This window comes from Branchiostoma belcheri, unplaced genomic scaffold, assembly GCF_001625305.1.
Source record: "Branchiostoma belcheri isolate BF01 breed outbred unplaced genomic scaffold, Haploidv18h27 scaffold3, whole genome shotgun sequence".
Classification (NCBI taxonomy): Eukaryota; Metazoa; Chordata; class Leptocardii; order Amphioxiformes; family Branchiostomatidae; genus Branchiostoma; species Branchiostoma belcheri.
The window spans coordinates 2,645,180-2,660,829 of NW_017803909.1; the positions used below are offsets into that span (position 1 = coordinate 2,645,180).

At 43.2% G+C, this 15,650-nt stretch overlaps 4 protein-coding genes across 4 annotated transcripts; all 4 read left to right on the forward strand.

Annotated features, from left to right (window-relative positions):
• The first annotated feature begins 1,161 nt into the window (after window positions 1-1,161).
• On the forward strand, window positions 1,162-3,750 carry LOC109473825 (alpha-2,8-sialyltransferase 8B-like). Its single transcript, XM_019773913.1, has 4 exons — window positions 1,162-1,262; window positions 2,088-2,350; window positions 2,523-3,071; window positions 3,343-3,750. Exons 2-4 carry the CDS (start codon window positions 2,124-2,126, stop codon window positions 3,695-3,697), a joined length of 1,131 nt encoding a protein of 376 aa, XP_019629472.1. The 5' UTR covers window positions 1,162-1,262; window positions 2,088-2,123; the 3' UTR covers window positions 3,698-3,750.
• Window positions 3,751-4,929: 1,179 nt separating this feature from the next.
• Window positions 4,930-8,496, forward strand: LOC109473826 (alpha-2,8-sialyltransferase 8B-like). The gene is made up of 4 exons (XM_019773914.1): window positions 4,930-5,183; window positions 6,076-6,349; window positions 6,623-7,165; window positions 7,374-8,496. Exons 1-4 carry the CDS (start codon window positions 5,180-5,182, stop codon window positions 7,648-7,650), a joined length of 1,098 nt encoding a protein of 365 aa, XP_019629473.1. The 5' UTR covers window positions 4,930-5,179; the 3' UTR covers window positions 7,651-8,496.
• A 175-nt stretch (window positions 8,497-8,671) lies between these two features.
• Window positions 8,672-13,008, forward strand: LOC109473823 (alpha-2,8-sialyltransferase 8B-like). Its single transcript, XM_019773912.1, has 4 exons — window positions 8,672-8,921; window positions 10,654-11,041; window positions 11,421-11,966; window positions 12,382-13,008. The coding sequence occupies exons 2-4, from the start codon at window positions 10,668-10,670 to the stop codon at window positions 12,638-12,640; spliced, it is 1,179 nt and encodes a 392-aa protein (XP_019629471.1). The 5' UTR covers window positions 8,672-8,921; window positions 10,654-10,667; the 3' UTR covers window positions 12,641-13,008.
• A 648-nt stretch (window positions 13,009-13,656) lies between these two features.
• On the forward strand, window positions 13,657-15,543 carry LOC109473339 (alpha-2,8-sialyltransferase 8B-like). The gene is made up of 3 exons (XM_019773205.1): window positions 13,657-13,946; window positions 14,202-14,753; window positions 15,069-15,543. Exons 1-3 carry the CDS (start codon window positions 13,657-13,659, stop codon window positions 15,343-15,345), a joined length of 1,119 nt encoding a protein of 372 aa, XP_019628764.1. The 3' UTR covers window positions 15,346-15,543.
• The last annotated feature ends 107 nt before the right edge of the window (window positions 15,544-15,650 follow it).

Below are 15,650 nucleotides of genomic sequence, written 5' to 3' on the forward strand. Positions count from 1 at the left end.
GTCTGCTCTTGGCTTCGGAACACTTTGGTTAACATTGAAACGCATAGAATTTGACCAAAACACACAGGACAACAACAACAAACCGCGTTCAAGTCGAGTCATGCAAAGCTATTGAGGTTAGGGTCACATCATGTGTGTGCATACTCTAAGAGCGCCCTTTAGCGGTTTGTTTACAGAGTACACCTCTTAAGATATTGGTGTCACCATCATTGAATAGTTGATTGACCCATGTTCAAAGAATTGGTGGCTATGGTTCTAACTGTCTTTTCATCTCTTTTCATCCTCCGTATTTAAGATACATTCAGACATTCTCTATCTGGACGACACAAATGCGCCCCCAGTGGTTGCTTAACATAGTGCAGCGTTAACTCGTGGGGGACAGTTGCCACAACTTATTTTCAAAATTCTATCTTTTTGCTTCATTCAACTTAACGAAGTTTTATCTACAATAGTCCATAGAATATGTATGACAATTTAGGTACAACTTACCACCAAAACGGGCGTGGCGCGTCTTCCTGGGCGGAATTTTTACCCAGCTCGTTCTTCCCTTCCATGCATGCACACTCGCCATCTTGGAAATTAAAGGCCTGTTTCACGCACCTGTAGGTGCCACCTGTGAATCATGAGCAAAATTTGAATTCGATCGATAATCAAGTTAACATGAGATTAACAACAGGCCAATCAACAGGCATCACACATACAGGCCTGAAAACTACGTTGATGTGATTATAGCCTTCATCGTGCAACTTCGAAATTCTCAAATTTTCTCATGATCCTCATCACTGATCAACTCAGGAGGGAAACACACCTTAGTAATTTTCCAATAAATGATCTTTGTTTGGCCCATTTATCTTTTACATTGCGACAGAACATTTTCTATTAATTAAGTGACAACTTATACAAACATTATATTTATTGCGATAAATGCCTCTAGAAATACGTCTATAATGACTCGGTACAACATTTAAGAGTACCTTTGAGAAATGTGAAGAATCCGCAAACCCTAAATTTTAACCTCAAACGGAATATCGATGAGTTGTTGGTGTCCATTTTGTGACGGAGAAACCATGCATGTACAAATGTATGTGCCCTAAAGCATGTCGCTGACTGTCAGTAGAAAAATGCTAGAAAAACCGGTCCGCTTAGTGCCTGCTGGCTAGTTTCGTCATGGCGGACTTTGCGAAGGTCATTTTTGTTGGCTTAGCCCAGTTTCACTGCCCCTGACCAAACGGACATCTCACATAGCTACGTCTGCAGTCATGGTAAGTGTTACGTTATATCCCATGGTGGTTAGACTCCTTCACATCGCAACTGCGTTCTACCCTAACCCCCTGTACACGTGAGCAGTGATGTACGAACGAACCGTGCACAGACAGAATAAAAATCAGGTTTAACTGTTCGTTAAATACCCCAAATTCTGGGCTATGGGTGAAGAGAAAACCCTGTAGGTGCCTGTCGATGACTTACACTATCAAACTTATAGCCTAGCCCATGGTTATTCGGGTGATGTTACATATTTGGTTTTACTTTGACCCATAGACAGCAGGCACGAACGGTTACTGAAACTTGAACTTCTCTTCGTTACTTTGTACTTTAGCACTTTGGCAAACCGTATGTTTATAGTTTCTGGGATTGATAGGAAACATATAGAAGACGATATAACAGTTGTTTGTTGGCTAGATGACTGTGTTTTCTATTTATATAATTATATCCGTCTTAATTGAAGCTGATCAACAATAGAGGGGGTGAAAGGGCATACGGGCATTGTCGTCATGTCAGCGCACCCCGAAAAATAGCCTCAGGTCATAGACTGAGCGGAAGAAATCCGTGTTTGAGTTAGCTTGACTTATTCAGAATACGTGTGGATAGCTGCATGTATTCAAACCTTGGCTTTACCAGTGCCGAAAATACAGAGACCAGTTTTACCTGTCTATTGTGAAAGTCTTTTGGTATAGAGTGCTTGAAGTCCTCATAATCCGTGATCAACGGTTACTTTGATGATGATGATGAACGGTTATTTTTTGCAGGAAGTCTTCCTTGACTACATGTAGTTTGTTTTGAAAACAGAAAATGATGCCATTTTTCAGGTTGGTTGACACGCTTCATCCACTCAAAGGGGCGTCATGATCAGACCATTATTCCATGCTACAGTATTTGCCGGTGTCGGCATGATTACTATCGGGTTACTCTACGTGTACAAGCTGACCGGCACGCTTCAGCTGAACCGGGTGTTCACCCGTCGGCTGAACCTGACTACCCCGGACGATAGCCGACCGCCGCCGGCTTCTATTGAGCAACTTATGGCGGCGAGAGAAGCCCACTTCAACATGACAAACATCTGGAAAGTACAGTAGGTTAAACATACTGTTGACATTGCATTCTCGCTGAAATTTTCTATCAATGATACTTTCGACACTTCAAAAATCAAAGGAAAGCTAACTTTTACGTAATATGTAGTAAATGGGTGTAAATGACGTAATCTAGCGACACGCCAGCAGTTTACATACCTTTTTTTTCTACAGGAACATCAGCAGGAAGTATTTTAATCCCAAGTTACACATCATCTATTTCTCGGACTTCCATGTCTTCCTGGAGAAATGTGACCCACAGACGTTCACACTGCGCAACTCGCACCCGCGCCGCCCCAGACCCTGTAACGTCGTACACACGCCCATCAAGCACTACCGGACATGCGCAGTGGTGGGGAACAGCGGTATCCTCCTCCATAGCAGCTGTGGTGCTGAGATAGACGCTCACGAGTTTGTCATCCGGTCCAACCTGCCTCCCGTCTCCCCGTATAGAACAGATGTAGGCAGTAGGACTGACTTGACTAGTATAAATGTTAAACGCCTGGTGCAGATCACCGAGGCCCTTCAGTCATTCAACGCGACACGTCGGAAAGCCATGCTGGCTCGTCTCGGCCAGACGCCGGGGATGGTCTTCAGTTATTCCTTCGGTTTCGTCGGGTCCAACGCAAAACGGAGGATGCACATAGTCGACGCTGCCATCAAGAAGAACAACCTGTCTACCATAACGGCCTTTCCCTTCAGATCTTTCTTAGACAGCAAACGGTGAGTTTCCCTACGTTTTTTAACACAATAGAAGAGAAAATACTTGATGATTGAAAGCAAAAATAATGTCTAAACAGTACACGTACGTAGACAGAAATGAAGAATGATAAGCTGACTAAAATGGCGATGTAAAACGTAATAATTTGTAGCTTTCCAACTTGTAAAACATTATTTAGTTATCGTCCTTGCACCTCAACAAATGGCCCTTTGCATCGCTACTTCTCGGCCAATCTTTGTGAACCTCTCAGCTAATCTTTGTTAACCTTGATAGTTTATACACAGAGCTGGTGGGGAAACAATGGGGTTTTGCCTCGACTGGTCTGAACACCTTCGCCCTGGCCTCCACCTTCTGTGACACAATCTCCATGTACGGTTTCTACCCCATGTCTACCTACCAGAACAAGCCCGTACCCTACCACTACTACGACAATATGCCGCCCAGTGACCGACATGACTTCGACGCAGAGTATGCTATGTTACGGCAAATGGATGAAGACGGAGTTATAAGACATGTAGTCGGGAAATGCAATATAGATTCTGAAAACCTGACTGCACACTCTCCTGTTGGTTATGTTAACGGGACGAAGTCAAAACGAAGGCTTCTACAACACAGGACCTTCATCTAGCACCTCTTCCAAGACTCAACAAGAAATTGAAGATGTTACACCTCTGCTACGTAATTAGAGTTCTTGCGAATTTCTTGTTTTATTCGTCATTGTGAATTCGAATTTCTTGCGGATTCTGTGCAGCTAATGCAGCTAATTTATGACTGTAAAATCATGGCAAATCTTGAGAGAGCATTGCGAACTATTGAGACAAAATAAAACGTGTTGTTGCAAATTGTTGCATCATAATATGATGGAGATTCATTTTCTGTCCTTTAGCTTCAATTGGTCATCATAGCTTTCGATGGAGTTGAATAAAAAATTTTCAAAGTTGAATCAATAACTAAATGTATGGACGACAACATGCTACCTCATAGACATAGTTTTCATCTTGTTAAAAAAATACGTGTGGAAAACATTTTTGTGCAATATATGTAGTTTTGATCAATAAACACATTATTTGGCTATTTTAGATGTTTGCGCTTAACATTTAGGACATAGAAGAAAATATCAAACTTCGCCAGATACCTTTTGTTTGTTTCACATAACCGGTAAACCGCCTATACCTACCTTCTACTCCATCTCATTCTTCCCTTAGGACCTTGTGAAAAATCTATTATCTTAGGCCTTGAGTTGCCAGTTCAGTTTGTTCAAGGAGGTTTAAAAACCTCCTTGGTTTGTTTGTTAGTTGTGTATTCATGTATTTAGAAACTTTTTCAGTGCCGTTAATTCTAAGTAATACTAACTGTTACATAGAGCTATCTAACTGGCTAAAATGAAGCGTAGAACCGGCGTGTATTATTCCCATGGCTCAGGGAGTATTGATTTTTTTTAGAATTCAATATGCCTTTCATTTTCAAGATAACCCATTAACAACGATCTACTGTTTACCGCAATGATTCACAGCAAAAGTTGGAGTAATACAGAGCGAGTGCAGTGCACGTATGTCAATAATTCCACCAGCCGGATGGGGGCAGCTTTAATTAGACAGTCGTCGGACGGGTTTTGGTTCGAGGTTACCAGCATATCTCTCTAATTACTGATTTTTTTCACAGTACTTTTATGCTCACTGTTTTCACTGTCACTTCTGTACCGTGAACTTATTATTACAGTTAACAAATAATTCCTGGACTTTCTTTTTCCTGAACCTGTCGCCACCGTGAATGTATAGTTCCGTGAACATGTCCACTTTTCTTAGACCGTGAAGTTTTGCTACCGTGAACATAAAGTGAATTACAGTATAAACCTTGGTAACACGTGCACATAAATCACAGTCGTTAATGGTTCTAAATAGGTCCCTGTGGAAGGTGTACATCAGATGTAGGAGCCCATGTACCAATGTGCGCGGCATAACGACAGTTTGAAAGACGTCGACGTGCGACGTGTGGTACAAGGTCACTTCACACAGAGAGGCACTCCGGACACAGAAACGTCACTGCTGAGCCTGCGGCTTCAGCTACACACACAACCAGTTTGTTTCAACCCGGGCATGAGTGTTTAATCATGGGTGAGTAAACTTACATGTTACTGTCCCTGTGTATGACGAATGGTGCAGCACCGTGAGAAAATTAAAATGTGTGGGAAATGACGAATAATACCTAGTCTCTACCAGGCTTCGGGAGGCGGCTGGAAAGAGTAGAAGTCGGTCAAATAGAAAGATAGCACGGCAGGGGAGTTGATCTGCTGGAGAGAAATCGAACGGTTTGCCGCTCCTGAACTCTCTCCAGCAAACCAACTCCCCATGGCAATTGCTATCTCTCTATTTGGCCTTCTTCTACTCTTTCCAGCCGCCTCCCCAAGCCTGGTAGAGGCTAGATAATACCTACCCGTGCCAATTCTAGGCCACACCTAGTACATACAGCTAATTTTGTCAACTATATGCATTGGGAAAAAATGATCAATGCTAGTGTTTAGTAACCATTCTGTATATTGACAGACATACATTTTACACATAGAAAGTAGCCGAGTGGGACTACATGGGGGGGGGGATAATTGGAGTGGAGGGGGGGCGATGATGATTTCTAATTACAACTTCCGTGTCAGGGGGTGAAAGGGCAACACAGCATTCTTGACGTAAACACAAACCGTGCCCAATTGTGCCCCGGGCCACTGGTAGTTCTTAACACGGCGTGCAAGTAGGCCAAGACCCTAGCTGTAACGTGCTTCATGTTTAATGTTTAGAACAGGGTATTAGTGTAAGAACAGGGCATTAATGTTACGATCTGTGTCCGTCGACAGGCATCAGTCATCTAGAGATAAACTCCTCATTTTCTGTCAGAACCCGCAGAACACAGTGTTTATGCGCGTGTTCCTTTACTACATGAAACTAGCGATAGCCTACAATATGTCTTGTCTAACAGTTAAAAACGGCACTTTTATTGCACTGTGCTCTCTTGCAGATCCGCTGACACCATTGACCTCCAAGAGGGCCGTCATTTTCACACCATTCTTCTACGCAAAAATATTCTTCGGCATTGGCTTCGTGACTATAGCGATGTTTTGGGTGTACGAACAAGCTGCCGACCTGACCCTGACGGTCCTAACTAACGCCCGTTCACTGAACGTGAGCCGGCTGGGCACTGCTTACACCCGCCGGCCGGTGGAGACTTTTTCCGATCAGCCCATGGTGAGGATGAAAGACCACTTCAACATGACAAACATTTGGAAAGTGCGGTAAATTGGACGCTTGTTTGACGTATAGTATAACTGACGTTTTCATAGCTTTAACAAGTAACTTCAATTTTAAATGATAAATAGACGATTGATATTGGTTCAGAGTTTTCGGACGTCTACTTATAAGAAAAGTATATGTTAGAAACCAGGGAAATTAAAGTTTATGGGGATTTCGTACATTTCCGTTTTACCCCTCAATCATGGATTAGAGTCCTACAAAGTTAAGCCAGATTAATTTCATTTCTTGACTGTTTTGCTGTTGTTTTTTCACAGGGATATTACCAGGAAATATTTTGATCCAAAGAAACATATCATCTATTTTTCGGACTACAATATCTTCGAGGAAAAGTGTGACCCAGAGACGTTCACGCTTCGCGACTCGCCTCAAAGCCCCTGTAACGTCGTACAGACGCCCATCAAGCACTACCGGACATGCGCAGTGGTGGGGAACAGCGGTATCCTCCTCCATAGCAGCTGTGGTGCTGAGATAGACGCTCACGAGTTTGTCATCCGTTTTAACCTGGCGCCTTTACGTCCCTTTCTGAGGGATGTCGGCAGCAGGACTAACCTGACGATTGTAAACGGCAAGCAACTGACTGAGATCAGCCAATTACTTCGTCAAGTCCTCGGTGGGACATCGGCGATAGCCGGGCCTCATCTTCGCGTGTTTGATCCACCTGGGATGATCTTTAGCTACGCCATGGCCTTTAAGGAAAAAAGATGGCTGCAGATGCAGGTAGTCGAGACTGCAATCAAACTGTACAACAAACCAACCATCACTGCTTTTCCAGCCACGTCTTTCCAGGACAGCAAACGGTAGAATACATTTCCATCAATATCGTTAACTTATATATGTTATGGAGCAAGATTATGGTTCATCCTGTACGAAACACAAAGTATTAGTTTCGTTTGCCTTCACTACACTGTATAATTAAACTGTTTCCATTTAATGCGCATTTGATTTTTGCACTTGATCTTCTTTGTACATTTTTGATTATTGATTTTCATTATTAAATCCGACTAGGGTGTACAAAGAACTAGCCGGAATAGAGTGGGACTTCCCATCGACTGGCCTGAACAGCTTCGCCCTGGCCTCCACCTTCTGTGACAGGATCTCCATGTACGGTTTCTACCCCATGCCGATGTACCAGGGTGAGCGCTTTTTCTACCACTACTACGACCAGCACACGCCCAGCGAAAGTCACGATTTTGACGGAGAGTATGCCTTGTTACGACAGTTGGATGCCGACGGAGTTATCAGACATGTTGTCGGAAAATGCAAGCCAGACGCTCCAACATGAATGTACCCCGGCCACTCCCCTTTACGTCCTAAAAACAACACGAACCTCTAGCTTTGAAGGTATAGAGTTTATCTTACAAATTCTGCAGAATCCTACCACTACACATAATCTATGTTTTACTTAACAGGATTTTACAACTGTAATCTTTTGGATTAAAAAATATGCATTGGCCATTCCTCCATTGGAGGTACCATTTTCGTTGTTGGAAAGCTTTATTGCTACGAGTATCTGATAATATTGAACAGCCTTATTGTGCAATGCTTTCAATGCTTCTCTATAGCTTTCTAGACAACTGTGATGTAATGTGTGATTTGCGATTCCAGAAATCGCTGACTAGTGCCTCACGGAGTACTGCGTTGGTTTGATGAAATTAAAGACATGATGAGCTTTCATTTTCAAACCAGGAAAAATTCATCCAGTGTGTTGTGTGAAACATCATGGGGCCAATAAAGTATCCTGTGCCTTGTGCGTGTCCGGTACCTACCTGTACTCGTGTGTGATTTTTTTGTGGTGGGGGAGGGCAGCTATTATGATGTCCATGTATATTTGATACAGTGCTAATATCTCCACGGGATACGGACATGTTTATCATATAGGACACATTATTATAGCTTATGATTAACAATGGGGCTAAAATGATTTATAAAGGCTTCCTTTCCAAGCGTTTTCAAACTATCACAATATATAATAATGCATGTTTTTCAGCGATAAGCTAGGGTGTTTCCTTGTAGCCTGGAGTCCAGCCTCGTCCCCCAAGATTCGCTATCCCACCAACGTTGGGACACTATGAAGAACCATCGCCTCATTGCTACATATAACAAGGCTGGATTCCAGGCTATAGCTACCTAGATCTTCCATTTGAAGTTCTGACAAACCTCTGTCTAGTAACAATCGTCAGCGAACCAGCTCGGCTCCGTTCAAATATATCCCCTCAACAGACAGACAATATTTTGCGGCAATAACTGCGCTCGCCGGTAGGGGCATCCCCACATAGTGGTCAGACGGGTTGAACTGGCCTTTCAGTAGTGTCAGCTTCGTCTTGAAAAAACAACACGGACATACAGATCGACAGCAGATCGACGCGTGTGTGGTGCATCTATAGATTGAAACGATCGTGGTGGAAACTATGTCATAGAGCAGCGCTCAAGTCATTCCCATACGGACAAGAAAAAAAGGTGGCGAGATGCTGCCGCTCCAAGACTGTTGGACTCAGCCCCCTTGGGTTCAATACCTATGGCTATGACTGCACCTTTTGTCGACTGTCTTTGTGGGTAAGTAGAGTTACTGAATAATGGTATATTAGATAAGAAATATGTTCTTTGTTGTTGACCTTTGATTATATCGCTTTGTCGTGAATCTACTGTACAATTACAGTTTAGAAAAGATCTGTACCTATCACTATATACCGTATAGGTCAAGGCTTGCATGCCCTTTTTATTTCAAGACAATATTGTGGCCCCCAGCGTGACCTTGTCCAGTCATTCCACCCCATCTCACCCGTTGATAACGCCTAGTTACGACATATTCAAACATGATAGAAATCTGACTTAGCTGTCGTCCTTCTATATTCGTCAACAGACAGTTCCTAAGCTGGTATCGTGGCCACAAAGAAATGCGTTCTGCCGTTATTGGTGGCTCATTCTACCAGTCGTTGTCTAAAACTAAGTCAGTTGGAAAATAACATGACATTTTAGTTCAGTGCGCCATATTACACTCCCATGCCTGTGGCTACAAGTGGCCATTAAAGAACGCAGAGCCCTATAGGGATAGGCAAGGATTGTTACATGTAGAAGAATTTGGCCAAATTGAGTGAATAAATTGCCAGGAAATGCTTCATACGCTATAGCTGCTTGATACTCTATTTCACATCAATGAAAGAAGTCTGATAGATACTAGGATGTATATATGAAGGTATGGATTCCATCATAGAGTTAGACTGATGTTACAGTGCGTCATAATACTAGTAATCCGACATTTGTTTTCAGTGTGGTTGTATTCACACAGTCATAGCTGACCACTTGTGTATACTTCCTTATTTAATTTGGAGTATGGGCGATTTTTTCTCCATATTTGCACAGTTTATTGAAGATCGTAGGCAATCCAAAGACTATATCTTTGGTATTCTACTTCGAGCCCAAATAACACACGGAAACGGCGCACAAAAGACGGATTTGAGAACAGAATATTCATGTCGCATATTTGACCCAGATAAAGTTGATCAACGGGATTGTTGTGGGGTCATAGGGCACACCTCAGCCTGTAGCTATTTATCCTATTGCATTGACGTGCGTGTGTACAGATGCCGCAAGGAGCATCTTTTCCAGACAAGACTGGACGCTACGGTAAAATCTGAAATCCTAAACAATTCTTTTACTGGACTTGCTGAAAAAATGGTCGAAAGAGTACTTCAAAAATTCCCAAGAGAGTCACTACCTGGCCTCCTAAGGTGATCTCAGACAGATAAGGTGTTTCATAAACAAGAATGGGCAAATGTGAAAGTAGTACATTACTGTTCGTGGGTTGAACCAATAACCACGTCACATGTATGTTTGGTTTGATATACCTACAGATTGTTTTATTTGAGCGGTCATTTTGAAATCTTCGCTAGCTGTATCTCTCTGTCTTACTTGTCGAGACAAAAGTATCAGAAAAAATGCCATGGTCCAGTAATGGTGGATTCCATCAGAAAGTGTGAGGACATAGCAGACAACTTCAGTAATGGCCGATATCGATTGTTGCTTTACAACAGTATGAGAATGTAGCAGACAATATACCAGATATCGTTGTTTATTACGTTTCTGCGACAGCCAATCTGTATGATCTGTCAAATAATTTATTAAAGAACTCCATTCGTTACAGTTCGTGATGTGGACAAGAAAGTATATCTGGTTGGTCAGCCTGTAACCAAGAATTAAGTCTATAACCTCCTTGATGTAACATTGGTTTAAGTTACAGCTAGCAACATTTATCGATCAAATACTGTATGTGACTTTTGTTTCACAGGTTGGTGAACAACTATGTTCACTCGGAGGTTACTTCGGTCGCTTTTCTATGCCATTCTCTTATTCGGCACATCCTTGATCGGTCTCGGCTTGGTGTTCGCCTACAACCATACCGGAACATGGCGACTCAGCTCGGCGGAAGTACTTCGCGAGCATCACGGAGTGGAACGACTCAGCTCGGCGGAGGTACTAGTACTTCGTGAGCACCACGGGGTGGGACGACTCAGCTCGGCGCACGTACTTCGCGAGCACCTCGGCGGGGTGGAAGTCGTACGTGGGCATAGCCTGAACCTGACCAGACGTAACGAACCCAGCCTGACGTATGACACAAATCTAACTGTGACAAGAAAAGAGAATCACTTCAACATGACGAATATCCAAAAGATACGGTAAGTTTGAGATTTTTATTATGATTAGCCACTCCTATGAAATGTAGGCGTTTCTAAATACTTCATGGAGGTATAAGGACTCCGAATTCTTGTATCGTGTCGTATATTTGTCATTCACAAAACTGGATAAGTCTCAACTTTTCCGATGGTTTCTGGATGTGGCTCTCAATGTTAACCGTATGATTTCAAATGGATTAGTCGACATTTCTAGATTCAACTACAGATTACTATTATTAAATAAATAGAATTAATTTGAGGTCCCAGATACGTAATATTACCTTCCACATTGACTCACGTGTCCCAACTCTGCTTAGCTAGCTGTCATTGTCATTATCACCATGTGATCTTTGTGTTACTTCTAATTGTCTTTTTCCCACAGAAACATCACTCAAAAGTATTTTGACCCAAAACGCCACGTTATCTACTTCTCGGACTATGATGTACTCATGAAGAAATGTCAACCTCAACTCTTCACACTTCTCAAGGACCGAAGCAGCCGAAGTCCCTGCAACATCGTACGTACGCCCATCAAGCACTACCGGACATGCGCAGTGGTGGGGAACAGCGGTATCCTCCTCCATAGCAGCTGTGGTGCTGAGATAGACGCTCACGAGTTTGTCATCCGGTCCAACCTGCCTCCCGTCTCCCCGTATAGAACAGATGTAGGCAGCAGGACTGACTTGACCACCGTGAACGAAAAATGTCTGTCGCAGGTCAGCCGAGACCTCCAGTCTAAGAACGCGACGCTGAAGAAGGCCATGCTGGACCGTCTTGGCGAGACGCCCGGGATGATCTTAAGCTACACGCTCTACTTCATTCGGTCTAAGGCGACAAAGAAGATGAAAACTATAGACAAAGTTATCCGGAAGAATAACATGACAGCTGTGGTTGCCTTCCCACAAAAGTCATTCCTACGGAGCAAAGGGTAGGTGCAAAACTGTCTTTGTCTATCCATCCATGTCTTGTAAAATAACTTATGACATCACAAACCACAGTTTAACGTCATCTACCCATTAACACAAATAATGCCGAGGTCACAATTCCACACTGGGCCCGGCTGGGCAGCTTTTGGGAACGAAAAGTACAAAAGACAACAAACCACAGAAAAGTTTTTACTAACAATCATGGACACGATTTCTGTATACTCTTGATAGGAATTGTTAATTTTTCGTTCATACAAACAGCCCGGCCGGGCCCCGGTTCGAAAATGTGACATAATAAGTTAACTAGTATAAAATGTGACACAATAAGTTAACTAGTATAAAAACGACAGAGGGTCTAGTTTAATACTAACCAAGTGTAGTTTCTATATTATATTAAACATAAATCGTGTTTTTCAGAGTGTATAAGGAGCTTGTGGGGGAAGAATGGAGCTTCGCCTCGACTGGCCTGAACACCTTCGCCCTGGCCTCCACCTTCTGTGACAGGATCTCCATGTACGGTTTCTACCCCATGTCTACCTACCAGAACAAGCCCGTTTCCTACCACTACTACGATCAGCGTGTTCCTAGCACAAGACACGAATTCGACAACGAGTACAAACTGTTAAGGGATTTTCACAACCAGGGAGTCATTAGACACGTCGTTGGAAAAATGTAATATTGGCTGAGAACATCTATTGATAACTAATGAGCTCTTTCAATAAGAGGACCCCAATTTAGAAAAAAAAAACACGTCAACACCAAATGCTTCAAGCCAAACATGTTTGTTCACAATGGCACATTTGTAAAACTTTCCATTTTCCATGTATCGTTCCGCAATGTTATGGCTCAAAGCTCTGGCCAGTACCTCATATACATACAGTCTACCTCAAATCAGAGAGAAAGAGGGTAAAGCATTCCTACTAGTACTGCACTCAATATCGGACCAGCAGATAACAACAGAAAACACACATGATGTCATGACTGAAGAATGATGAAAAGATATATGAAATGTTTAGAATACAATGCAATTACGTGACGTTAAAATTTTTCATCCAATCATGAGCTTTTTCGTTCTCTGTATTCTTCTATTACCCGTCTTTCAGACTGGAAAATGCACGACTAGTGTGTGTGTGTGTGTGCGCGCGCGCGTGTGTGTGAGTGTGTGTGTGTGTGTGTGTGTGTGCGTGCGTTTGTGCGTGTGTATGAGTGTGTGCGTATCCAAATAGATGGCATGGTGATAAGAGTGGACTTTTTTGTTTGTACCTGAATTATTATCCACTCCTCATTAGCTAGGCATCAAAATACATACAAATCTGGCGCCTAAAGGCATGACCAATAGAAAAAGGTTGAGTTAATGAATGTAATTATTCCAGGTCATTTAATCCCGGTCATACTGTATTCTTATTTCTATCGAAACGCAGATCTGAGATACTACAGGAGGAATAGACGCCACCCAACCTACAGCTCTTGCACTACAGGTTGCATATTATTGACACGTAGAGGGTGACCTCTTCAGCATAATTAACTCCTGACATTAAAAACTGGATCGACGGGATTGAAAAAAAGGTCTAAGGGCAAACCAGCACAACAATTGTTTTAGCGACACGCTGTGTGAAAACGTGTCAGGTCATAGTGCAAGGAAAAAGAACGTAGCACTACGTGTTGATTGAAAGCGTAACTATATAGACCAGTATGAGGAGGGTGATCTTCAGACCACTCCCACTCTTCCAAGCTATTCTGATCTTCGGTATTGGCCTAGTCGCGTTCTACATTTACATACAAGAGCCAGAGTTGCCGCCACCGCCGGAACTGCCCCGTGTGAAGGTGTCCGTACCTGGCCTGCCCAGGCCCCGGCCGCTGAAGGCTGTCCTGCACCACCATCGTCATCCCAGCAGCGTGAACCAGTCATTTGTGAACCAGCGGCTGCATTCCAGGATAAAAGAAGACGCCCACTTCAACGTGACAAACATCAGGAAAGTTCAGTAAGTTAAAATTTTATCCTGCATGATTTCAGTCACAGGTTGGCGATACTAATACCTCGCAATTGCTTGAAAGGTCACAAACTCTAGTGAGTTTGAACATTTTCTTGCATTGTCATTATGCAACACCGCTCTGACGGTTTATTTTAGCAAGGACAATATATAGGATAATGTCCTTGACTTTTACGAGTACTAGTAGCACCCACCTCGTCCAATCAAGTGTCAATTATCTCGTTTGTTCTCCTTTTGTCTCCACAGGAAAATCACCAAGAAATATTATGATCCGATAAGACACGTCATTTATTACTCCGACTTAGAAATCTTCATGGAGAAATGTGACTACCTAACCTTCACACTCCGGGACTCGCCTCAAAGTCCCTGTAACGTTGCACACACGCCCATCAGGCACTACCGGACATGTGCAGTGGTGGGTAGCGGTGGTATACTTACCGAGAGCGGCTGTGGTGCTGAGATAGACGCTCACGAGTTTGTCATCCGTCCCAACTTACCGCCTTTGCGACGATATCACAGAGATGCGGGGAGCAGGACTAACTTGACGATTGTAAACGGGAGGCGACTGATGAAGATCAGCAGAGCTCTTGAGACTCTCCTCAGAGGCAAGCCCTGGGTGACGGCCATGCCTCATCTCGATCTCAACTTATTCGAGTCTCCCGGGATGATCTTTAGCTACTCCTTTATCTTTACGGAGAAAAGGAGGAACGAGATGCGGGTAGTCGACACCGTGTTGAAGATGCACAACAAACCAACCATCACTGCGTTTACATCCACGTCTTTTCTGGACAACAGACGGTAGAATGCATTCCCCTCAATATCACCAAGTTAGGAATGTTATGAAGCTAAAATTTTCATTTTATCCTATGTTTAACATAAACTATTTAAGCATCTGACACGTTTGCCTTAGCTAGTATGTCATTTCTATGCACCTGCGTTTTATTTTTGGCGACGCCTCAGGTGCGAGCCTATTATGTAATCAGTCTGCAATAAGTGTACTGCTAGATATCAAACTAATTTCGTCGTGATGTCAACAGTTTTTATTGCCAGCATTGTTGCATTCGTCCTCACGTACACATTTATGATGATTTTCATTCATCAACTCCTCTATAGGGTCTACAAAGAACTTGCCGGAATAGAGTGGGACTTCCCCTCGACTGGCCTGAACAGCTTCGCCCTGGCCTCCACCTTTTGTGACAGGATCTCCATGTACGGCTTCTACCCCATGCCTTTATATCAGAGCAAGCGAGTCCGCTACCACTACTTCGACGATCACACGGCCAGCGAAAGTCATGATTTTGACGGAGAGTATGCCTTGTTACGGCAGCTGGATGCCATGGGAGTTATCAGACATGTTGTCGGAAAATGCAAGCCAGACGCACCAACATGACCACAAACTACACGAATGTGGAGAACAAAATAAAGAATTCTGTACCCTGGGGTGTCATTTTGACCGGTACCTGCTTGTTCATGACGGGAAGGGGACATTTGCCACCATGGTGTCAATGTCATATGATACAATGTTACCAACCATCTCCATGCATATGGCTTGAAGTTTTTACCCTCTACCTCAAATTGAAGAGAAATAATCCAAAGGCAAGCCTCACACGACTCACGACTTCTTGTGTTTGCGTGTGTGTGTGTGTATGTGTGTGTTTTTTTTTTGTGTGTGTGCGCGCGCGCGCGTGTGTGTGT

Coding starts and splice junctions, on each gene's coding strand:
- LOC109473825 (XM_019773913.1), top strand. CDS start 2,124: ATGATCAGACCATTATTCCATGCTACAGTATTTGCCGGTGTCGGCATG. Junction 2,351..2,522: donor ACAAACATCTGGAAAGTACA/GTAGGTTAAACA, acceptor TTTTTTCTACAG/GAACATCAGCAGGAAGTATT. Junction 3,072..3,342: donor TCTTTCTTAGACAGCAAACG/GTGAGTTTCCCT, acceptor TAACCTTGATAG/TTTATACACAGAGCTGGTGG.
- LOC109473826 (XM_019773914.1), top strand. Junction 6,350..6,622: donor ACAAACATTTGGAAAGTGCG/GTAAATTGGACG, acceptor GTTTTTTCACAG/GGATATTACCAGGAAATATT. Junction 7,166..7,373: donor TCTTTCCAGGACAGCAAACG/GTAGAATACATT, acceptor AAATCCGACTAG/GGTGTACAAAGAACTAGCCG.
- LOC109473823 (XM_019773912.1), top strand. CDS start 10,668: ATGTTCACTCGGAGGTTACTTCGGTCGCTTTTCTATGCCATTCTCTTA. Junction 11,042..11,420: donor ACGAATATCCAAAAGATACG/GTAAGTTTGAGA, acceptor TTTTTCCCACAG/AAACATCACTCAAAAGTATT. Junction 11,967..12,381: donor TCATTCCTACGGAGCAAAGG/GTAGGTGCAAAA, acceptor CGTGTTTTTCAG/AGTGTATAAGGAGCTTGTGG.
- LOC109473339 (XM_019773205.1), top strand. CDS start 13,657: ATGAGGAGGGTGATCTTCAGACCACTCCCACTCTTCCAAGCTATTCTG. Junction 13,947..14,201: donor ACAAACATCAGGAAAGTTCA/GTAAGTTAAAAT, acceptor TTGTCTCCACAG/GAAAATCACCAAGAAATATT. Junction 14,754..15,068: donor TCTTTTCTGGACAACAGACG/GTAGAATGCATT, acceptor ACTCCTCTATAG/GGTCTACAAAGAACTTGCCG.